Source organism: Spea bombifrons, chromosome 2, assembly GCF_027358695.1.
Source record: "Spea bombifrons isolate aSpeBom1 chromosome 2, aSpeBom1.2.pri, whole genome shotgun sequence".
NCBI lineage: Eukaryota > Metazoa > Chordata > Amphibia > Anura > Pelobatidae > Spea > Spea bombifrons.
This window is the reverse complement of record NC_071088.1, coordinates 114110978-114134526: the sequence shown is the minus strand read 5'-3', so window position 1 is coordinate 114134526 and position 23549 is coordinate 114110978. Positions and strand designations below refer to the sequence as shown.

Below are 23549 nucleotides of genomic sequence, written 5' to 3'. Positions count from 1 at the left end.
ACGGAAAGCCAAACTGAAATGCATGATTTCCCTTAATCATTACTCAGACACGGCAGTCAAACAAAACATTAAAATGACTTTGACCTTACATTAACACATCCCTATTAGAGTTATGTATAACGTAAAATATCCAATAGCCTTGCAGCACTGATGTCAATGGAGGAAACTCATTTTCATCTTTGCCCCAAAAGTGCATGGTCCAAGTATAGATTCCATAGATTAAAAAATATGGTCTATAATGCAGTTCACTAGCCCCTTTAATAACGAGTCACGAGATGTCCCTGCATGTTTTACTAATGTGCTTCTCCAACAACTGTACTCGAGTGGCTGCCCAGTGATGCTGCTAATGCAGACGCTCGGGAGTTAGGTGTAGCAGTAGTTAGGTGTAGCCTATACACCTATGTAACGATGCTATGTATGTGTCTGATTCCCAAAGACTTGAAAGAACCACTCAAGGCCCCCTTATGTGTGTGTTTAGGATAACGATAGGTACAAGACAGATATTTCGGTAGGTGCAATGGGCATGGGTAGGGCAGAGGAATGGACAAGAAAAATCTAGAATAAGCATAACTCATGGAAGCTACAAAGTGGATACATAAGGGAGGAACGTGATTTCTAGTGCAGAAAGAATACAAGCTGAGCAAAATTAGGACCAAAGGAAAAAAATTGGCTAAAGACAATGCAGGTAATCGAATTTGTGCTTTCAAGATGAAAGAGTTGATATTCCTGATGGCTCATCTATTCTGTAGTGTTTTTCCACAGCCCCTTCTTGAACTGTGAAATGACTAATTCTAGTACATGAAGATTCCGATTACAAACAGTGATAGAGAAAAAAATGGCAACCCCAGTCCCTTCGCAAACGATCTGCCAAGTCTCAGGGGCGATACGCCAACTCAAAGTGAAGCAGAGTCAAATACTGTAGAGTTATGGGAGGTGAAAAATATTAAAGACTTTGCACAATACCATTGATAAATACAGTGAGTGTCCTTATAAATGTATATTTCAACCGAAATATTTAAGGTCCTACCTTAAAACAGGTAACTTTTCTTAATATACAGTGGGAGGCTTACATTAGAAAGGGAATAAGGCCATGGCGATCAGCGGGGGAGCAGGCCAGAACAGTGGCCTACAGAATTCACTAGTTTGAAAACAGGTGGAGCGTCAAAGTTTTCTCCACGGTAGTGTGCGTGAGAAGGCGACGTTTAGCCTGGCTACTGTCAGAAGAGGATCTGCATGTATGGAAAAAGTGAGAAGTTCTAAATAAAATGTTAGAGCGCTCTAACCAGTTGAAATCTGCATAGCTTGCATCTGATGGATGACAAAAGAAGTGCCTTATAAGTGGAGATCAGTCAGAGGAGGCATTGGGTTAAGAGCCGAGAGAATAAGAAGCGCAAGGGAAATTCGCTAAATCATCCTTCGCCTTCTGTTCTTTGCAGGGCGACCGGGTCTGTTGTGCCTGGCGGTGGGACGATCGGCCTATAAGAGAACACAAATTCAGAACGTAAAGAGCAATCTGATATGGTAACAAGAGTGTAGTGAAAAGGGTAATCTACTCAATGTCCTATAAAATACAGAGCAGCACCCAACAGAAACACAGATGGAAAGAGAGGACCTGGGGGGGAGAGAGAAAATAATGGAGGGGGGCAATCTGTACTCATTGAACATCCTTGGAATGACTGTATTGCAAAGAACTACACTTTTTTAATAACATTTTTTTGTTTTGCTCATTATATAGATCTTTTCATGAGGTAAGCACACTTTTAATGCATTACTAAACATTTTCCCGAATGCTGGTTGAAGAATGGTGCCAGTTCTTTATTCCACATGATGAAACGTAGGAACCAGGGCACCTTTTCCAAAGACAAAGAAAATACCAAACAAATATACAATTAAGAGTGGGAGAGAATGACTGAAATGCTTCAATAAAACAAATTCTTCAGTTTAATATATTAGTAAATAGGAACTATCTGTAATGCACCCACAAACATAATGTGATAAGGAAGCCTTACAAAGAGCAGATGGGGTCAAGGCTTCTTAAAGAAAAGTATTTAATAAATAAGTAAAAATTCAAACATATGGTGCAGGATCAATTCTACACGGAAAGACCCCCTTCAATATAATTTGCTCACTCGCAAGGTGTTATTGCACTCTTAATTAAATAAGTGCATTAATTGCAATATCCAAAGTAATAGAATCCAGCAGACGGCAACAGAAAGCAACAAAACAGCAGATAAAAGAATGGATAAGTATATTTCCTATTATATTAATAGTATATTCACCTCTTAACGTGTTTCTCTGGATCAGATCATGGCTTCAGGAGAAGGAAATCAGCAGCATTTGTTTATATATTGCTTAGATTTTATTAAAATACCTTTTCCTTATAGCATTGTGCTTGTGAGTGCATTACAGCTAACCCATATTTATTTATTTTTGACTAATATACTACACTATGATTTTTTTTTAATCAATTTAAGCGATTCTGCGCCACTCTGATTGTATCATCGCTTGTCACTTTTACAAAGAGCAAGATATTTTCTGTCTTTTCAACGTTGGCACTGCGCACTTAATCCATTTTGAATAACGGATGGTGAATGAATGAAAGGCGAGGTCTGCCAACCTATTGCTGCATTTTAGCGTACAATGTGCTTGCCTGGCAAACAGACAATTTGCTTACGTTTAAACCGTTGGCAGGGTCAGCAGTCGGCCATTTCTCAGGAACAGCTTCCAACCGAGTGCTCGTTCTCTGTGAACTAGAGCCAAACAAAATGAAGTGTTAACTCTATGAGTATATTTTGGATACTAGCAGAAGCAACGTTTGAGGCACCGGGACGCTGCAGATGATGACCCATTAAAACTATACACACTGAGGCGTAACTAGAAGAAATCGGAGCCGTGCGCCAAGACGGAAACCACGCATGATGATTTCACACAGATCCACAGATTCAGGAGAAATAATTCAATATTGTGTATTTGCTTCCACTGTTATGCAAGTCATAATTTTTTCTTGCAAACACTACCCCTCCACACACATAAGTGCAGACGATAATTGTCACAACTAATAGACAAAATAAGCATTGCACCTATTATATGTGCCCCGCTGAAATTAGCTGATGTTCGTACTATATAATGTAAATAAGGCAGTCATGGTTTTGTAATAATGCTGCCTCTGCTGTGTTTTATGAACACGTACATATGAAAGTAATGCATGGGATTTCACGACTTACTATGAACCCCTGATCACAAGAAGTTTAACAACCTAACAGTAGGACTACTTGGAAATCAAAATATATGCTTGATCCTGTGGTCAAAAAACCCTAATTAGGACAATCAAAATGAACGGTGGCATAACTTAAAGGTCATTCAAGAGCATAATTTCTCTTTCATTTTCAAAGTACTTACTTTTGGCCCCGCCTTCTTCCTCGCCGGGAGCGTTTCAGCAGCTGGGGTGGCACCTGAAGTAGAGGAGACAACGTGATTCACCTAAACAGTTTAAACAGGCAGATCTATTAATTATTTCTATATAATAATACACGTGCTTTAAAGAAGCATCTTCCGTTACTATGGCAACAACCTATCAATATCTACATTTTTGTTGTGGCAAAAATATAAATGAGCCAATTTTCTTGATTAAGGAATTACTTCTGAGAAAGGTCTAGGTCTGCCACAGTGCGCTCAGACGACCAGCCAGGTAACTCCTACGCAGCTGCAGCGCGGGTTACTGAGATATCTTTTCTGTAGCGTATCAAGGATGTCCATCAGCTTCTAGGCCAACAGGCAGCCTCCTTCCACCTCCCCAGCTACATGCAAGTCTTTCATACAAGAGTTTACTGTGAATTGTGTGGCGCTGGTAAGGCGCTGCATCACAGACAGATTGGATTTGGTTTTGCAAGAACCAGCTTGTTCTCACAAACAATGTTTAAAACCCGTCTAGTGTGTGCCAGGAGGTGTAAGTGTAATGTTCAGTATATGGCGTGCAATATACGCAGAGGATTTGACGGCAGACAAGAACCATTTGGTCCATCTAATTCTGCCCATTTTTCCTGATGTAGAGACTCAGACCTTAATGGGTCCTTGGTCTCATCTTAGATTCGGGACAGCTCTATGCCTACACCATGCATGTTTAACACACATAAATGATATAAGAAATACAAACACGTTTTAGTGAGATATCTGCTTATATTCCTGCCTTGTACAGGCCTCACATTACACATTTGTATTATTTGAGCCTGAGACTAGCTTAGCGCACCGACATTTTTTCTTTTTCCCTATATTCCTGCCTTGCTCTGATATTTTCCATGACTGAATATGAAATGGTGTTTATTCCTGTAGCGATCCCATGATGCTTCATTTTCCAGATCATTACAGAAGGTATCCGTTTACAGTCTGCTGATCACTGCTCAGTAACGAGATGATTTGATAAATCCCGTCTGGTATCCTGTTCTCTGCCGATCGCTGATATTTTCTCCAGCGTTTTTTTAATCTCTTAACTCCCTCGAGACTTCTCTACGTCCCTAGCCATAAACACGGTAACCAGCTCCCTGACACGTGAGCTCGTATGATCTGTGCTAATGAGTTCCACATTTCAGCTACGCAGAGACACAAAATAAGAAGGACACGCTGCGCTATAACCTTAAACGGGGTGTGATAATCAGTGCTGTGAAATATGCCAAAATGGCAACACAGAATTTACGTAGCATAGCTGAATATGAATATATCAAAATAGTCACACATTATAAAGCCAAAGAAAGGATTAATCATTTCATTTTTATGGCACAGTGTAAACCAAAGAGCAAGCCCTTAAAGGAACAGTCTAGACCCAAACCTGTACCTTCACTTTTTAATGTTTGCATGGACTTCAATGCATTTCACAGCATGGAGTCAGAAAATAAGACTTCTGTCTCAATTTGCTCTTCCCTTTGGCTGCCAATTCAGAAGCCAGGCGGCATCCATATGAACACATCTTGCACATGCTCAGTAGCCAATCACACGCATACTAGCGAAGCATCAACGCTCAGACACCACATATACGATTGCCTTCTCCGACTCCCATTGACTAGAACGAGAGTTCTACTGAGCATGGTCAAGAAGCATATTGTGGTGTGCTTCCTGCTTTAAGTATAGGCAGCTGGAAAGGAGTTTGAGACAGCAGAGCTCCAATAACCAAAGTATGCCTGTATTTGTGCCCAGCAAAATGCACTGGTGTCCATGCAAAGAGGGCCCAGAATGCATTTAACATGAAAATAGGGTCAGAGTGTTCCTTTACTGTAAAAAAAAAATCTAAAGATGGTTTACAGATGTGTAAAGTGCATGAAGCGCATGCTCACCTCCACCTCCTGCTCCCTGGGATGTCCTTCCTCTTCCTGCCAAGCAACTTTAGCAATGCCCATCACTGGCGGTGTCAGTTCCTGGCTATGCCCTGCTACCTCTCCATCATTCTGCATCGCATCACCACCATTATACCTCCAATAGGACTGTCTGGAACCGGACAGCCTATCCCCACGTGGCCTACGACCATAAGACCGCTCACCCCGGGCATGGCCATTGAACCTGTAACCCCTTTCTTTGCCCTTGGTCAGCTCCATATCAGGAATATTTAAGGCATTAAATGAATGGGGAGAGCCCATCCATGACAAAAGATTTGGGGTAGCTCCATTTGGGACTTCAGTAGGGATAACAGGATCAGCCAGTATCCTGCCCCTTTTCAGTGGAGATACATCAGCGTCTGTTTCAGAGCATGGGGATTCAAATGACTGGGGCAAGGTCTCTGTTCTTGGGGGATCAGATGGTGTGCTGGGGGGAAGGTCAGCTCGAGCTGGTCCCTGGAAAGGAGGGCCTTTGGGAATAGGACTAGTTTCAAAGGCACTTGAGGTGTTGCCAACAAATGATCCAGTTCGCAGTGGAGGAATTGGGGCTACCTGAGTCCTCACACACACATCACTTCTCTGAGAAGAAAAAACAGAGTCAGAAGGTTGCTGACAGACTGGTGGGACTTGAGGTGCAGGTGTAATGGGGAATTCTGGATGGGAAGACGGGTTGACTTCTTTATCGGATGTGGATGTAGCATGGCTCTGTTGAAGAGAAACAAATTAACAGTTAATGACACCTGAAACATAGAATTATAGGCAAGACCATGTTGATGCAAGTTCGTGATGGCCACAATGCCCTAAGAATTTGCACTAAAGCAAAAGAACATACAGAACTGTATTTATTTAAAGGGCAGCAGTTAAAAAGTATAGCTACAGACACGATGGAAGACAAGTATACAAATAAAACGGAGGTGGGAGGGATAATACGGTTGCCAACGCAAATGGAGAAGGAGGGGAGTGGAAGTAATAGAGGTTATATATATCGTGGAAGACCCGAGAACCAAGTATACAAAACCCACCGTACAAATCACACACAAACTTTAACAAAGGAGGCTATAAGACAGATAATCCTTAGTTGAGTTACCTGGGTGTTGTTGCGCTGCCCTTGCAGAAGAGTTTGTCCCTGGAACAGCTGCATCCCCAGAGCACCCGGGAGGGAAGGAAGAAAAGTCTGCTGGTTTGGAAGCAGAGCCTGAGCACCCAGCAGAGTTTGGAGGCTTCCCAAAGGCCCACCAGCATTTGCATTCAGTGCCGAGAGATCACCTGTAATAGAAACAATGGAAGGGTGGTGGATAAGTGGAACAGCCGTCTACCAGAAATAGGAGAGGTATAAGGCTTTCATGAACACACAACAAAAGGTTTTACTGCAAGAAGAAAATTGGGCAGACTAGATAGGGACATAAAGGTTCTTATCGCCTATTACCATTACCACAGCTAATACAGTGAGGGCATTGAAACATACATGGGATAGGGATGAAGCAATCCTGAATCTAAGACTAGACCAAAAACTGATTAAGAACTCTACATCAGGAAAAACACAAGCAGACTAGATTGGCTGAATAGTTATTATCTTCTGTAAAAAATCTATGTTTCATGATAAATTGTAGTTGGGTTAGGCATAAAAAGTGGTTCTAGTCAAAAAGATTTTTGCCTCCCAACAGTCAAGAAAATTATCAAAACTGACTTCTTCTTAGTTGCTAGAACTTTCCTGTTACTGATACAACCCCCACACTACCTCTCACTCTTCTCTGTTCCGTACGTTTGTCCTAACCCTATTCCCTCAGGATTGGGCCCTCTCCACCTAATGTATCAGTTCGTCTTAGTTTGTCAAATCTAGTCTTGTCATACCCCCTGAATATATGAATTTTATTAAGCGCTGCGTAAATTGTTGGCGCTATATAAATAAAAGATAATAATAATAATGTAAAGCATGGATATGGCCCTCTGGAACATATTATGTATATGGGGTGTGAGTATAACAAGGAGATGTAGTGGAACCTAAATTGGTTATTGTTCAGCTGTTACACCTGCAGTATAGCATACTATTTCAGTAAAGTTTTTTTTTTTATCTATCACACTAGTAATTATGTTTTATGTAGTTCCATGATTTTAAAAGAAGGTCCTACTTCTGAACAAAATGTTGTAGAATTTGTGTGGTTGTTCATCAAATATGGTCATATGTACCAATACCCAAATGGGTCCTTACCTAATAAACCAGCGGTTAGCAGTGGGCTGAGCAGAGGCGGCACCAACGTGTTAAGTCTGCCAGACTGCAGGAGGTGAAAGGGGTTGTGTGGTTCGGACGGAGGGAGTTTCCCCTCTGATAAGGCAGGTGAGTTAGTGGTTGTTGTAACGGACATAGACCCAGCACAAGAGGTATTGATGCCACTCTGAAACAAAACAAAAAACACAAGCTTGTGATGAGCAAAAACTCACACCATATGAAGACTTCTTTAAAAGCCATTGGGTAACCAAAGATATTTGAGTGATAAGTAATGAAGGGCAAACCTCGCTTGCTTGCACATGAATTCTACATAACCAGTAGTTCCTAAAATTTGGGCAATTGCCCAACGTCACCGTTTAAAAAATATTCTTCGGTGATCCAATCAATTTAGAAATTAAAAAAGAAGGAAAGAAATGGATATGTATTATTTACCATCTGTTACAAATCACTCCCAGCAAGCTTTACGTACAGTTAATTAAGCTAAAAGAGACCATCAAGTTCCAAATTTTAAGGCATACGCTGACTAAATCAAGAAGACAATAAAAATCCTTGGCCCAAAAGATTCAGTTTTATCTTAAAAAAGGTGAAAATATCTACAGAGAGTCAGAAATTTCAATGATTATTTCAACATTATCTGTGTTTAATGTAAGAGTTTTAGCAATTAAACTTCAATTTAGTAAAACTTCATCTGACAGTGAATTCTCCCAACTATATAAGATCCCAACTCTTCTTCTTCCTTTTCTACCCTGGGCATGACATCTCCTTCACTCTTACCTCAAAGGATTCCCTGTGTCAGGTACAAAGTTCTAGGTTTGAAGAGAAGCCCCAGGAAAAAGTATTTATTAGACTTGTGCAAAAACAATCCAGACTCATTTTTGGCTTTAATTGAAATTCAGAGGACTTTTTCCATTCGAAGTTGTCACTCACTCACATTCTTATTCATTCGCGCTCAATGTCCCCCTACCTTCTCCGCTGATGACTTCTTCTGTGTCTCTGCCTCCTTTTCCGCAGCTCCACTTGCTAATCTCAGGTATCAGCTCTTTTATCCAGGCCTCCCTGATCGCTTCTGCAAAATTACTCCAAGGGGCCAGAATATTCCAGACAGATTCACAGAGAAGCCTTTCTCCGCGAATCCGCCTGAATTACTCTGCTATCTTGGAGTACTTCCGCAAAAGGGCAGAGCCACCATGGGGACAGTCTCTCCCCAGTTCCTCCAATCAGGGGGGAGAGAGAGTGAGCGGATGCTGCGCCCCTTATGCGGAAGCGATCCGGGAGGCCTGGGTAATGAAATGGATACCAGAGAGAAGTGGGAAAGGAACGAAGACTGAAGAACAAGAAGTAACAAGAGACAAAGCGGAGCTGTGGAAAAGGAGACGGGGACACGGAAGTGGTCGACGGAGAAAGTAGGGAGACACTGACGGAGGTAATGTTAGAGAGATCAACGAGATGCAAAAGAAAATTCGGAGCTCTCTTTTCATTTGTCCCGTTGGAGGACCCCTCCTCATTTTTGGACAGTCGTACAAATCCAAAAGTACAAGTCAGGTATTTATATTGATCTGAAATACACTAATAGTTAAATGCCCTTTTTATGGCATAAGTAAATTATGCATAAAACCTGTCCACTTCAAATATAGTGGCCAGATTTTTGGTAAACAAATTAATCGGATGTCTTTAATGCGAATATATAACGAACACCAAATCAGAATGTGGATACATTGATACGGCATTGCCCAGACAAATTCTTATGTACCGACGAGTGCCCACAAACTATAGACCAATGTCATCTTTCCAAGTTACCTGTCCCTGGCAGGCGGAGGAGTCCACAGCCCCAAGACTGGCAGCCAGAAGTGCTGAATTTAGGGCAATCAGAGCTGGTGAGGCAGAGACAGGCGGGAAAAGCAGTGGCTGGAGAGTGTTGTCCGGAAAGTTTTCAGGAAGGGTAATCTGTGCCTCATGTTTCTCAGGTGTGTCAGTTTGTGCGGTGGGTAGGGAGTCCAACAATGGTGCAAGAGAAGATAGTAGCGTGCTTTGTTGTTGGTTTTGTTGGGAAATATCTAGTTGTGGTAGCCCCAGACCACCGAGTGGTAGAAGAGGATTTTGCAGAAGAGAAGCCATCAGCAATGCCTGCAAAACACCATTTTCTGGATCACCCACAGCAGATGGAAGTGCCAGGGGTGGGTTCTGCAGTCCCATGAGACCAAGATCTGTACCACCCAATAACGATGAGGAAAGTAAATTGAGCAAGCCTTGGTTTAGAAGCTGTTGGTGCTGATTCAGACCAAGGGAGAGTGGCAAAGACCCCATCATTGCTAAGTTCAGCAGGCCAGGGTTAGTAGCAAAGGGCAGAACTTGATCCTGGCCCAGGAAGGAGAAGCCATCCCCAGCTGACGGTAGGGGACATGGCAATTCGTTGTTTCCTTCTGTGATGCAACTTGGCAACAGACTGGGAGCAGGAGAAGCTTTTGCGACCGGAGACTGGTTGAGCCGTGCAGTGGAAAAAGCTAACAGGGAAACAAACCAAAACGTTACAAAGGGGAAGATAAACATTATACATATGTTTGCACATATTTCTAATAATGCAGATTATTCTTCAAACTGCATCTATCCCCCAACAGAATTACATGTAGAATTCAGGCCCCAAAAACATTTGCCATCATGCAATAGAACATCTAGAACATAAACATTATATGCATGTGGCTGTATTAATGTAATAAGGGGATGAACATAAACTGTGTCGTATTTTACATGTTTTGTGTGTTTTTATGGTTTCAAAAGAAACCCCTACTTACCCAGAAAAGGGATGTCTAATTTATGTGGTCACATTAAAAAAAAAAAAAGGTGAATCTTGATTAAACGAACATTAAAATGGCAAAGCCCCCCCCCCGAATTTTTACTACTAAAAACCTTCAACACTGATGGGGTTCAGAAGCTAGACACAAAAGCTAAGTGAAGTAGAAAGGAAACCTTGCCTCACTGATACTTACATGAGTTGGCCCCAGTAGGGGTTGATGGTAATTTCAGTGGTAATGGAGTCCCTGAGTTCTGCTCTGTGGCTGTCTGAACAAGTTGCTCTACAAGACCGAGGATGTTACTGCTAAAGTCCTGGGGTGCCGGAGAAAGGCAGGGATTTTTGCTTTGGCTTGGGGACTCCTCTACTGATAAGCGAGGCATCTGAAGTGAAGAGACAGTCTGACCAGAAAATGAATTTGAATGAAGGACTTTGGATCTTGCCAGGTCTTCCTCAAGTTGCCCCCCAACCCCCAACAGTTTGGATACACCAGGATTTAATTTGGAGTGACCACTAGGGCTATTAGGTGTCAGAAGCAATCCACTAGAATCTTGTGTACCAACATCAGGACCCGGGGAACTCTTCTGTCTTTTACGTTTCACCATTGCATCCCTTCTATGTGAATGAGTCCTGTTGTGCAGCCCCCGGCCATCTTGTGTGCCAGCTGCAGAAAGCAAGGTATTGGGATTTAGCAAACGGCTCGGTAAAGTGCTAGGGGCTGGGGCTTCTGGTTTGGTTTGACTTGCCATTTGAGCCTTGGCTGCTGCTGTAAGGAGACTGCTAGCAGGGAACGAGGCGTTGCTTTGCTGGCCCAGAATACACCCGAGAGGAAAGCCCAGTAAGCCTTGCACAGCTCCCAAAGACACAGGTGGTGCTGTTTTATTGCTTTGGTGGGATAAGGCATGGCTGGCATTTGAAGAGGATCCCAGTTGGGCCTGCCCAATCGGAGGGAGGCCTTCAAGTATTGCTTTTGGACTATGGGGCACAGAACGTTTAGGAGAGCCAGCAGGCCGGGGAGATCTAGAACTCGCCCTCGGGGGAACAGGGAAGTGCTCAGAAGAGGCAGAGGAGTGGCGTGAGCGTTGAGGGGACGGTTCCATACTGCCAGCTGGGGAAGAGATCGTAGAGACTGAGGACCTAGTGGTAGAAGGAGAAGTCAGTGCCCCACTGCGAGCAAAGGGAGAATAATTCACTGGCATGGCAGGCGAGGATCGATTAACAGAATTGTGTTCAGGAACAGAATGTGTATTTATGATCGAAACCTGAGAATGGAGTGGAGGGGGAGAGTTCAACACATGGTGTTTTGGACTGGGAAGCCTGCAACTGCTGGAGTCCAAAATGCCCAGTGGATCCTTCTCAGGGAAGGCAAAAGGACGTCTGGGGGCCTGAGAAGGTTCTTCCAGCGTCTGAGTGTAGCTGCCACCAGCCACATAACTACAAGAGCTAACTGAAAGTGATTTTGGGGACAGGCCTGAAAGTTCTTGACTGCATGAGGGGTAGGAAGGCCGATTCTGGGAAGAGTTAAAAGAATTAGAGCACAGCTCATGGGATATGGCTTGTGGAGTCCTGGAAAACACCTCATAGCTACCATTAGATGGTGCTGGAGGACAGTTCCTTAAGGCATAGGATTCACCAAGAGGTGCCCCATGCTGCCTATGTACAGGCTGCCGCTGGCTGGATCTGATGCCAGAGTACCTTTCTCCCAGATTGGAAGTGAAGGGATCCTGTTTCTGATCAAGGGGTTTCTCGACTAAGTGGTGAGTAGGCGTGCCGTGGGCTTTTTCCATCATTAGTTTGGTAAAAATGTCAGGATCCAGCGAACAGGGGTGCTGTCCCATCTTTGGGCTGGTGGATGTCCCGTGAAAATTTTGACCGGGGCCACATCCTGTGTACGGGTGAAATGTTAAAGATGAGGCATTACTCATTGATAAAGATGCAAAACAAACACTAAATATATACAAAAAAAGACATACAAGTAAAATAGTTCTGATCAATAAGCACATTGAATACAGTATAGAATCAATTTTGCCAGGGGTCATGGAGGAAACCGCGATTTCTAATAAAATCAATAGGCAAACGAGTAATGTACTAAGCTTTAGAGATGGAAACGTGAACGGTCAGGCTATGTGGAAGACACACCATGGGCTCTAGTTTATATCATATAAACACTGGATACCTCTAACAACATTGTGCTGGGACTGTTCAACTATACTAAAACGTGTACCCCAAAGATGGCATGTATAAAAACGGCTCCCTCCAACCACACAGAAACTATTTTAAAACTATTTATCGAAATTCCTTAAACATGCCTTGAATATGCTACAAAACACTATTTTATCAAAGTAGCAAAATATTTGTGTATATTGGTTTTCTTTAGTCAGAAATAAATTGTTGGGCGCTGTGCAATAAAGCACACAAAATGTCAGAGGTCCCCAATCAAAAAGAGAATTTTTATTATAGGCACTTTCCTACACTTTCCTATTTACGTACGCATGTTAATCGCGGAACAAAACATGCATTAGCCTTAAGGCAACATTAATCCATAGGTGGCTGAATCTGTTCTGCGACACAAATCCCTTAAGTCCATTATCCCTCTGAGAGATAGAAGTAGAGTAGAGTGACTTATTACTCGGTGTTTAACCCCTTAAGGACAATGGGCGGTTCCTAAACCCATTGAAAACAATGCATTTTGAGCCCGTACATGTACGGGCTTTGTCATTAAGGGGTTAAACAAGAAGGACATTAGGTGTGTTAGCCTGTCTGAACCAACATACTATCCAGTATCACACAACAAGCACAAAGATACTTCTACGAACTCCTTCAAAACAGTTGGTTTTTTATTTTCTTTCTAAAATGTCTTTAACATTACATGATATAATACACAAACGATTCAACCCAAGCAAACCATCTAATCCTTACCATGGACATTGTGACCCTTTTGATTTCTATTGCTGTATCGAGTAAGAGTATTAGTGGACCACTTTAGCAGGCAACAAAAGGGTTCTGCTTCAGATAGAATTATGAAATGTAAAATCCTGACGTTTCTTATTTGTCAAAACGCTTATAATGATTAATTCTGCTTGTAACGCTAGCAGAGGCCTTTTCAACGGCATATTAAACATCTGTTGGGTATTGTACGGCGACATTTCTCTAAGAGGGAAAGCATGGTTACCAGCAGCTTGGCTTTGTAGTGCAAGGGGAGTATTCTCGATGCTCTTGTACAAAGTAGCGAGGGCCACAATTTTCCGTCTATGGTTGCAGAGTTTGGTCATATCCTCTTCTGCCTTCACGTCCTCTGCGCTACGCCTCTTCACCACTGCTCTGGGGTCAAAGTTAAAAACCTGTTCAAACAACCACACGAAACGGTTACTGGGCAAACTGGTTAGCAACTGAAAGTATTTACATTTCTTACAAAAAAAAAACAAACTGATAAAAGCAAAAAGATACTTCAGATAAATTTTTGATGAATTAAGGAATGTTTACAATGGATTTTGTAGCAGGTATATTGCATAAAGACTTTAAGACATTTATTTATCCTTAGTACATCAGCGGGTTCATAGATTATTTCTAACTGTTAATGATCGGCTAGTTACCCAGCAAGTCCCTTAGCCACTCATAAAACACATTAATGTTTGCATTCTCTCTTACCCAACTGCTACTCCAAAACACTATTCTGTTCTTAAGCCTCCTTTTTTAATACACAATATATCTGCTATTGAACATGGGTAATATTGCTCTTGGATACTGCTTAATTGCTCTATATAGGTGGTTCACAGAATTACCTTGTAGATGTTCAGCGGACACTCTAACCCACACTTACAGGTTCCATCGGTGACTAGGTAACTCCTTAGGTGATCCATAGAAGTAAGAATAGTACCACTAGGACTGTAAGCCAAGCAGAATGGGAAATCAGTAAAACTTGGAGAGTTGTTGGAAGTATAAGTGTGTCTTTGGGAATTGCATGAGTTGGAGCATTTATATGGGTGGCTGAAACTCACCTGATGTACGCCACGGTACCTGGCTCCACTCTTCTCTGCCATCCAATGGGCACTTGGACCGTTGGGGTCCCTCCATAGTTATCACCTCCTCCACTTTCACTACCACCATTCATTTTGTTCTCTCTTCTCTCTTGTACCTAGGGGCAGGACACCATCACACAGATGTCATATGACCAGCCTGACCCATGTCCCAGGGATAGAGATGGGACAATCCAAATGCCTGCCTCACACATTGTAACACATGTTTATAGCATTTACATAACTCTGGCCTGAACTAGATCATTACACAAAACATTGAGTCAAAAACATTGGTCTGTGTGTATATTAGTCTTTTCCTATGCATGCTTCCCTTTTTCACTGCAATATCTGAACTCGCCCCTACCCAATGGAAACATATCCCAATAAGAAATCTACATTTGTATCGGTTCAGCCACCTATCAGTAATTGGGATGCGCACTTTCAGGGAGGAATTCATTGTGCCTGCATTATTCAATCATGCATGCAGGTCTGCAGCCTAATGTCAGCAATACGAGCATTGTTCTGAAATCCTTAGGGGTTAAAGTATTCAAGTGTCATCAGAACATGAGCCCGCACATCCACCGACGTCTGTACCTGCTCATTGCGGCACAATATGGGCGTTAGGTCTGCATGAGATCCTTGTTGCCCAGCATGGCGCGTCACAGCGTGTCAGGTTCCCGTGCAGGGAAGAAGCAAAGATTGGGTATCAGTCGCTTGCTCCTTTAGGGCTCCCTTGGAGCTGGGAGATCGCAGCCAACCAGGGTTGCTAAGGATCCATGACGTCTACAAAGAAAAAATAAAACGATTGCAAGGTTATTGTTTGTTGTAGAAATTGGATTTTTTTTCATAATCCTTTAATTATATACATTGCATGGTCAGTGACAGAGCCTTTGTAAGCCACCTGAAACACAAGAGCACGAGCAGACTTGAAGGGGGTTGTGTTAATCTACTCAGGTGTCTAATACAAACATCACAAGCTCTGTATCTCAGAACGGTTCAAACACAAGCTGCTTGATCTGAATCCACGAATGGAACAGAGTTCGGAGTACACCGTTCTACCAGCGGGCCTGCACCAGAAACATACACTGAGACTTAAGACATAATTCACAAGGACACGTTACTAGTGACTCAACTGTTTACCCTCAAACTCTTTCATGTCATTGGCTTCCCGTCGCCAATCACCCATCCAGTTCTGAACCAAGAAGGTGGGAGCTGGCGTCTGGGCCTTAAAATGGACCGTACGCAGCAGTAACCAAGGGCTGAGAACTCCCCTGCCAATACATGAGTCCTGCGGGACAGGAAGGGGTAAGGCCACCACTTCCGACGGGGCACACTGCTAGCATAGGTTTGCCCGGGCTGCCATGTTGAGTTTGAGACTGATAAGAAAGCAGGGTGTCTGTGCAGGGACATCACCCTCTGAAACAGAAAGCACTGGGGATGGGTGGGGGTAGAAAAACGATCATCCTCCACGCTCTCCTCTCCAACCAGATGAAATAACCAGGACAAAGAGGCTGCCAGCCAGTAAATTGATATTTATTACCCTTAGGAAGAAAAGCAGCCATTCCCACAAGACACAATATGCTTCTGGAGGAGGAGCGAGGAGGTCAGACTGTATTAACCCTGTAACACCCAGCAGAAATTATCAACACACTACAGGACAGTGAATGCATGCTACGCGCATCCTCAGGGCATTTGTTTACATGCACGCACGCACACACACACATACTGGCACAAACAATGCAAACCACCTTAGGAGAGGAAACTGCCTATTAGTTTGTTTCTTAGTATTCCGTGGGTCACGCGAGTACACCAGAATCCAGATACCCCGCAGGTTTATAGACTTAGGTGTAATGACATGTAATGGGCCTTTCTATTTCTACCACTGCAGCCAAGCAGCAGGCATACCCATTACCTTGTTAGAGACCGACGAAACCTCTTTATAAAGAACAATTCAAGTGGGAAACAGACAAGAAAACCAAGCAACAAGGGGTTACATAGAGGGATCAATGAGTATCAGTGGGTGGGGTAAACCACCACACTTAAGGTGGGGAGATAAAGGAGGGTCAGTACTTTATATGGTGGCCAATCATTGGGTTGCTTAACTTCCCAAATGGTATGCTATGGGGAAGGGCAACCAATCAAGTTAAGCTACAGAGGGAGGGTGACCAAGCCGAGAGTGAAGGCAGCCAACCGATGCTCATCCCATGGACCCACTCACTAATGCTCCCACTCCCATCACACCTGTTTACCGTACGATACATCATCATTTGCTTACTTTCTGGCACAAATCATACACATTGTCGAAGATGAGTTTAGGTGATAAGGAAAATACCTACTGTTGTATTGGTCCAAGAGAGGATGGAGACTTTAGTTGGATGTGATTATTGGGCCATCATATAAAAGATGCACACATAAGCTTTCAAGACTCAGAGGTCTCAAGCATCTGAAGAAGAGAACTCAGAGGTCCCAAACCCATTTGTAATTGTACATCTTTTTTCCTATGTTGGCCTAAAATAAGGTATGACTTTTTAAGACTCCATGAGTATTTTTACAATCATTCATTAGACTGCACATGCCAAACTCAGGGTGACCTTTCAGGATACCAGATTTCATTATTTTAAAAGAATTTGTATCAAAATATTTAATGGAGATCTCTAAAGTGCAAAACAGATGTAGACAAGTTGGCTGGTCAACTGGAAGTTTTCTGTTATCCAGAAGCCCAAGAACACGTTTTCCTATAATGTCTACTAATAAAGAAATATGCCCTTTGTGTATTTTTTTTTTTAAAAGTCAGAAAACTTCTACAAAATATTTTCTTAACCTCACCGATGCGTTCTAATAACTTGTCCATGAAATAAAAAACAGATCTGCTTGTAGCACAGAGAAAACCTGTTTTTATTGGTCAAAATAACACACTTATTTAAAGCTGGTAAGGAACCTGTTTTGTACTTCAGCATTAATGATTTTCATCCTTACACACGTACGTAAGCCAGCCTTTGAGAATAATGTAAATTATAGCGATACAGTGTTACAATCAGGACCTGAAAAAATGAGTAGCTAGAATTTGACGGCAGAGAAGGCCCATTTGGTCCATCTAGTCTGCTCCTTTCTCTTGATGTAAAGACTCAGACCTTAGTCTTAAGATTTGGGGTGGCTTTATGCCTATTCTGTGTACATTCCCTTATTGTTTTAGCCTTTACCGCTTATGGTGATCTACCACTCTCTCAGTAAAGTAAAACGTCCTTACAGTCCATCTAAACCTCTGACCCGCTAGTTTTAGACTATGACCTCTTGTGCTAACATTTCTCCTCCTTTGGCATCCGTGCTGGTAAGCATACTGTATCAGCGTACCAGACCTCGCATCAGCTGCGTATTCAACAACATTGTGCAGCAAAACATTGCTATGTGATAAGAGGTTGTTACATAGCCTGGTATAACACCTTGCCTCCTTATCACACTAGTAACAGAAATGCTCAGTCTCAATCACCCAGCCTGACATTCTAGAAAAGAAAGGATTTTGGACAAGAAGGACTTATTTAGGCTTGCTATTAAGAATAAACTCAGTGCAGCACAGAAAATCACCCAAAATATCACATGAGCAAAAACAATGGCAGCCTTCAGGTCTATTTATCGTAAAACAAAAGAAAATGCCAACTGTAACATGTATTACTGTACATGCTCAAAGAAAATATGCTTTCCATGGGACATCCCCCTTTCAAATCCTGAGAAAACGCACCTAATCTGACATAATATTCCTGGTTTCTTTCATATGGTTTCGGTTTTCCAATCCTCTAATATGGTAGACATTCACTAATTTGCGGCCCATGGTGCAAGACATCACGTATCATTAAATAAAAGCAATTGGAAGTACTTTGTACTTCTCTTAGGAGGAAGCTGCAGCTCCCTGCCCCCTCTGTGGCCCGGCATTTCATGACACTGATTCTGTAGAAGTTCCCCACACATTGGCAACGGGGACATCATGAAACGTTCTGAACATAGAGGAGTCTAAGGAGGCATTTCCCATTCCACCCTCTAAGCAATTCAAAAAGGGACTTTTAAATAAAGAAGTAATTTATTTACAACATGGAATGGACAAGCAGTGACTGCAGAAACATTTCGAAATATGGTGGGTATATTTCTAGCAAAGCAAGTGAAATAAGCAGGTGACCCAGGGATTACTCAGTCTATAAACTCAGGAACCCAAACGTATCCCTCATCCTGAATAAAATTTGCCTGAAATTTACCCAAAAGACCCCGTCTCATCCATAAGTCACAGACCCCTCTTTTGCGCTCATGTAAATAGCCAAGCCTCTCGGCAAGTTTCCGTGCCCGTGGTACAGACAGGGTGCCATTGGGGACCATCTTGAAACTGAATGCCAAAGGGAATACATGCAACCATACAGTTCACCCATACTCATATGTAACAGAGTGTAGTAAACAAATCCGTGATGTCATGAAGCTGTAACAGCATTTCTCACTGAAACACTGTGTGTCTCTCACTCGGACATGACAGAGTGGAAAATATCGTTTAGCTGACTGGGATAAATAGGGACAACTTCCATTTACGAGTAGCGCAAAATAAACTGCTCCAAGTGTGTATATGTATAGTGCTAGGGTCAGTGTGTATGTGTGTGTATATGTATAGTGCTAGGGCCAGTGTGTATGTGTGTGTATATATGTATAGTGCTAGGGCCAGTGTGTATGTGTGTGTATATGTATAGTGCTAGGGCCAGTGTGTATGTGTGTGTATATGTATAGTGCTAGGGTCAGTGTGTATGTGTGTGTATATGTATAGTGCTAGGGCCAGTGTGTATGTGTGTGTATATATGTATAGTGCTAGGGCCAGTGTGTATGTGTGTGTATATATGTATAGTGCTAGGGCCAGTGTGTATGTGTGTATATGTATAGTGCTAGGGCCAGTGTGTATGTGTGTATATGTATAGTGCTAGGGTCAGTGTGTATGTGTGTATATGTATAGTGCTAGGGTCAGTGTGTATGTGTGTATATGTATAATGCTAGGGTCAGTGTGCATGTACATCGTTCAGCCATAACATTATGACCACCTGCCTAATAATGTGTAGCCCCCCCTTTTGCCCCCAAAATAGCCCTGACCCGTCGAGGCATGGACTCCACTAGCCCTCTGAAGGTGTGCTGTGGTATCTGGCACCAAGACGTTAGCAGCAGATCCTTTAAGTCCTGTAAGTTGCAAAGTGGGGCCTCCATAAATTAACCCGGCCATCCTCGTGATGTAAAATGTGATTCATGAGATCAGGCCGCCTTCTTCCATTGCTCCGTGGTCCAGTTCTCACTCACATACCGATTGTAGGCGCTTTCAGCAATAGACAAGGATCAGCATGGGCACCCTGACTGGTTTGCAGCTACGCAGCCCCATACACCTTTCCATCAGAACAGCTCGTCTGTTGGATGTGACCACGCGGGGCAGCCTTTGCCACCCCACGTGCATCAATGAGCCCATGAACCTGTCGTTGGTTCACCACGTTTCCTTCCTTGGACCACTTTTGATAGGTACTGACCACTGCAGACTGCCCCACATGAGCTGTGGTGTTGGAGATGCTCTGATCCAGTTGTCTAGCCATCACAATCTTGCCCTTATCAAAGTCGCTCAGATATTTATGCATGCCCATTTTCTGCTTCTAAAACATGAACTTTAAGGACAAACCGTTAATTTGCTGCTCAATATATCCCACCCACTGACAGGTGCCATGATAACAAATTTATCAGTGTTATTCGCTTCACCTGGCAGTGGTCATAATGTTATGGCTGATCGGTTTATCCTGTAGTGTCAGAGTCAGTGTGTAACTTTTTCACAGGTTCATAAAGTTAGCACAACAAAACGGGCACGAGTGTTCCGTGATGGAGTGAAATCATTGCGCAAAATGTTCTTGACGGTAACAAGATCACAATATTTCAATAATTAGCTTCTGTGCCATGTGAACCTGGTACACAACCAAAAAGATTCACACAAAGTTAAACCCAACAGTGTGCAAACACTACATCCACTCACCAGTGTGACCCACGGCAAACACGTAACACACCACGATATACAGGGTTGTAAGTGTTGATATGACATATGTATCTTGTACAAGCTCTCATAACTCCTGCTTGCGCATGACAGCAACTATGAAAATAGTTGACAACACATGACAAGACTTTAGCATTTAAATATATTGGCTGCACGCACAGGGCATTATTTCAGTTTAATAAACCTCCATTCCAGCCTCCCAAGAATATGACTTATTCCAGTGACGTCATAAAACCTTCTAGAATGATCCACTGGCTAAAGCAGAAATTAAACTAGCACCCATTTCACGTCCTGAAATATTTTGTGGAATGTATGAATTCAGACTTTACACCAGAATTTAAACCTTTCCATAGTAAGATATAAACTCACGGCGACTGCACATTAAAATCCAAGCTCGGGTAGAATTTCGGGTAATTTTGGGTCTTACAATAATTTGCTCCATTGGCGGAAAATTATTATCTAAATAACTTTCCAAACTGATTGACTGATGTAAACATCAGATTTTAGAGTTGAGAACATACCGGTCAAATGGGTTTAATCAATAAAGGAAGAGCTGGCCAACTCCTTGACTACACATTATGAAGGGCCAACTGAGCTTCTGCTGAAGAAAGCGCTTGGCTGACCCTGTATAATGTATAGTTACATAAGTAAGACTTCTCCAAAGTCTCATTGTGCCCTGGATCATACATTATACAGGGCCGGCACTGCACTTCAATTTGGAGGAATCTGCCAGTGCTGGCCCTTAATAATGAATAGTGAAGAGCGGGAGTTGAAACCACAACTCTCCCTTCTAGTGAATAAACCCTAAAGAGTTTGACTTCACCTAGATGAGATACTCTGTGGAATACATCAAGGAATACTTTTACTTTCTAACCAGGGTACTATTACGTAGTACTGTTTCCAAATAGATTCCTGGTCACTGTAACTAAAAACCTCTGGATCGACAATACCATTTAAACGTTAAGATTTCAGCCTACAATGCACAAATAATATTGTGGAATCTGCTGTTGCCAATCACAGGTAAAGTATTGCGCATACGTTTGATGTAATAATATTTTTCATTGTTAGTACAGCAAATACATGGCGTTCTGTTCCGCTCTACACAGGTTACGATGGACAAGAAGGTAGGCGCCCTTGGCTCCTGTAAATTTAAATAGCCAATGGGGAGTCTCTGGTTTTCGGCCGGAGACTCTGGGTGAAGCCGCACTTCTCCGGGTCTCTGGGGAAACTCCGGGAGCGACGTCGCAACACCCCCCCCTCCCTGTCCAACAATAGCGGGACCACCAACCGACATCCACGGGACCGCCCACCCGCATCGCACAAGGGGGCGCTCCGGGTAGCCGGAAAGTGCCCAGGTGTGCTTAATATGTATATTTTAATATATACAAGTTACTCATTACTTTAAAAACAATATTTAAAAAAACGAAGAGAATCAATTATGTGGACAATTGACGCCATAGTCCCAGAAGAACAGCGATATGACTTTTAACGATTGGGTCTTCGAATTTTCCCAACACCATAGCAACCATAGAGACATCTCTATTTGGCATTCAGGAAATATCTAAAAGCCTATGTTATTAACTAAAAACCAGTTAGAAATATAGTATGTGACGGCAGAAAAGAACCATTCGCCCATCTATTCTGTCTTGACTCAGACCTTAATCATACCGTAGCCTCGTCTTAGATTCGGGACATCGTTATGCCTATCCCATACACGTTTAAATTCCCTCACTGTTTTACTCTCTACCGCTTCTGCTGGGAGGTTGTTCCACTTATCTACCACACACTCAGTAAAGTAAAATTTACAAACTTAAAACCCGATTCCTACGGTAAAGTATTCCCAAAACAGGATCACATTCACAAACATTTCACGCGCGCTTCCCCAAAGAACATACAAATGCTTCCTGGATATCATCGGCGCTGAATATTATTTTTAAAAAGGTACAAATAACGTCACAGGCGTGTAAACAAGCATCACCCTTCCCCCTACACCTGGATATCTGACATGTTCTTGTCATTTCGGTTACAGACAGCCGCCAGCTGCTCGCTCTCTCACACATACACACTGCCATGTGGGGGAATAAAGAGGAGTTCTTCAGATCTCTCTACTCACCTCCACCAGATCAACTTTGTTTTTCCTGGGAAGCACAGAAACGTTGACAAGCAGCACTGACACTGGATCCCCTCCTCACCTCCAGCAGATCCCTTCCTCGGAGGCCTCTCTGTAGCAGTGGGGAAAATAAGTGAAACAACAAAGAGCAATAAAAAACCTGCTCCTTCTTATTGCTCCCCCCTCATTGTTTTTGTTGTTGTTTTGCTAGATGTTGTTGATCTTGCAGCAGCCCCTCCTTAGTTCTCTCCAGAGCAGGCAGTGTTGTTATTATTTATTTTACTGGTGGCTAAGTATTTGGGTGCCTGAAAAATGATTGCAATGTCCTGGGAACCTGTTTACCCCCTGGAGGTCCCTTTTGAAGAAAGAAAGGGGACAGGTTATAGAGTTGGCTGGCGCAGGCCTGTGCTTGCTGCTAGATTTCCCAGCTTCCCCTGTCTCTCTCTTTTCAGTGGCTGTTTTCCTTCCCTGGACTCCTATGCCAGAAGATCATGGAGTTTCCTGTTACGCATGCGCAGTGACGCTCAAGGGGCAGCCTTGGGGATTCCATGCCCACAATGTGAAAAGCCGTACTACGGGAGCCGAGAAGGGCGACGCGTCTTTGGTGGTGCATGTCGACAAACGACTATGAATATTTTTCATCCAATTTTTTTTTCTTGTCTCTTTTTGGTGAAAAGAATATATTGCTACTCCGTCATGGGACCCATACGTTTATTTATTACTGGTGGTTGCGGAAGATTCAGACATTACTCTGGATTTTTGTTTAATTATAAACCGTATACTTTAATATATCAGCTATAAATAAAGTGTGGTTGCAATCTACGTAGATTTGAGTATGATATGAGACAGTAGACCAACTAACAGGCGGGAGTGCGGCTGCTCAGTGCTGGAAATGCCCTAAACAAAAATGGAGATGATCCTTTACTGCTTGTGTCGCAGATTCCATCTCCGTGGAATTCGTGTCATTCCTCTGATTAAAATAAGTAAACAATTCTGGCTCGG

The 23549-nt window shown here is 42.8% G+C and overlaps 1 protein-coding gene across 2 annotated transcripts; it reads right to left on the bottom strand.

Annotated features, from left to right (window-relative positions):
* Nucleotides 1-1231: 1231 nt before the first annotated feature.
* MBD6 (methyl-CpG binding domain protein 6) lies at nucleotides 1232-23112 on the bottom strand. Of its 2 annotated transcripts, XM_053455759.1 has the most exons (14): nucleotides 22551-23111; nucleotides 14989-15177; nucleotides 14377-14513; nucleotides 14161-14263; nucleotides 13551-13719; nucleotides 10575-12263; nucleotides 10055-10091; nucleotides 9388-10006; nucleotides 7573-7756; nucleotides 6451-6629; nucleotides 5325-6068; nucleotides 3400-3452; nucleotides 2675-2750; nucleotides 1232-1476 (listed from the first exon to the last, which is right to left on the bottom strand). In XM_053455759.1, exons 3-14 carry the CDS (start codon nucleotides 14487-14489, stop codon nucleotides 1405-1407), a joined length of 4038 nt encoding a protein of 1345 aa, XP_053311734.1. In that variant the 5' UTR covers nucleotides 14490-14513; nucleotides 14989-15177; nucleotides 22551-23111; the 3' UTR covers nucleotides 1232-1404. The 2 variants fall into 2 exon arrangements, with proteins under 2 accessions (XP_053311734.1, XP_053311733.1); XM_053455758.1 differs by having other exon boundaries at nucleotides 9388-10091; nucleotides 22551-23112.
* Nucleotides 23113-23549: the final 437 nt, after the last annotated feature.

What these genes read in the sequence shown, in the direction of transcription:
- MBD6 (XM_053455758.1), bottom strand. Translation starts at nt 14,489, where the DNA reads ATGAATGGTGGTAGTGAAAGTGGAGGAGGTGATAACTATGGAGGGACC. An exon ending in GTCCGCTGAACATCTACAAG is followed by an intron (nt 13,720 to 14,160) that starts GTAATTCTGTGA and finishes TTGTTTGAACAG; the next exon opens with GTTTTTAACTTTGACCCCAG. An exon ending in ACCCTGCCAACGGTTTAAAC is followed by an intron (nt 1,477 to 2,674) that starts GTAAGCAAATTG and finishes GTTCTCTTATAG; the next exon opens with GCCGATCGTCCCACCGCCAG.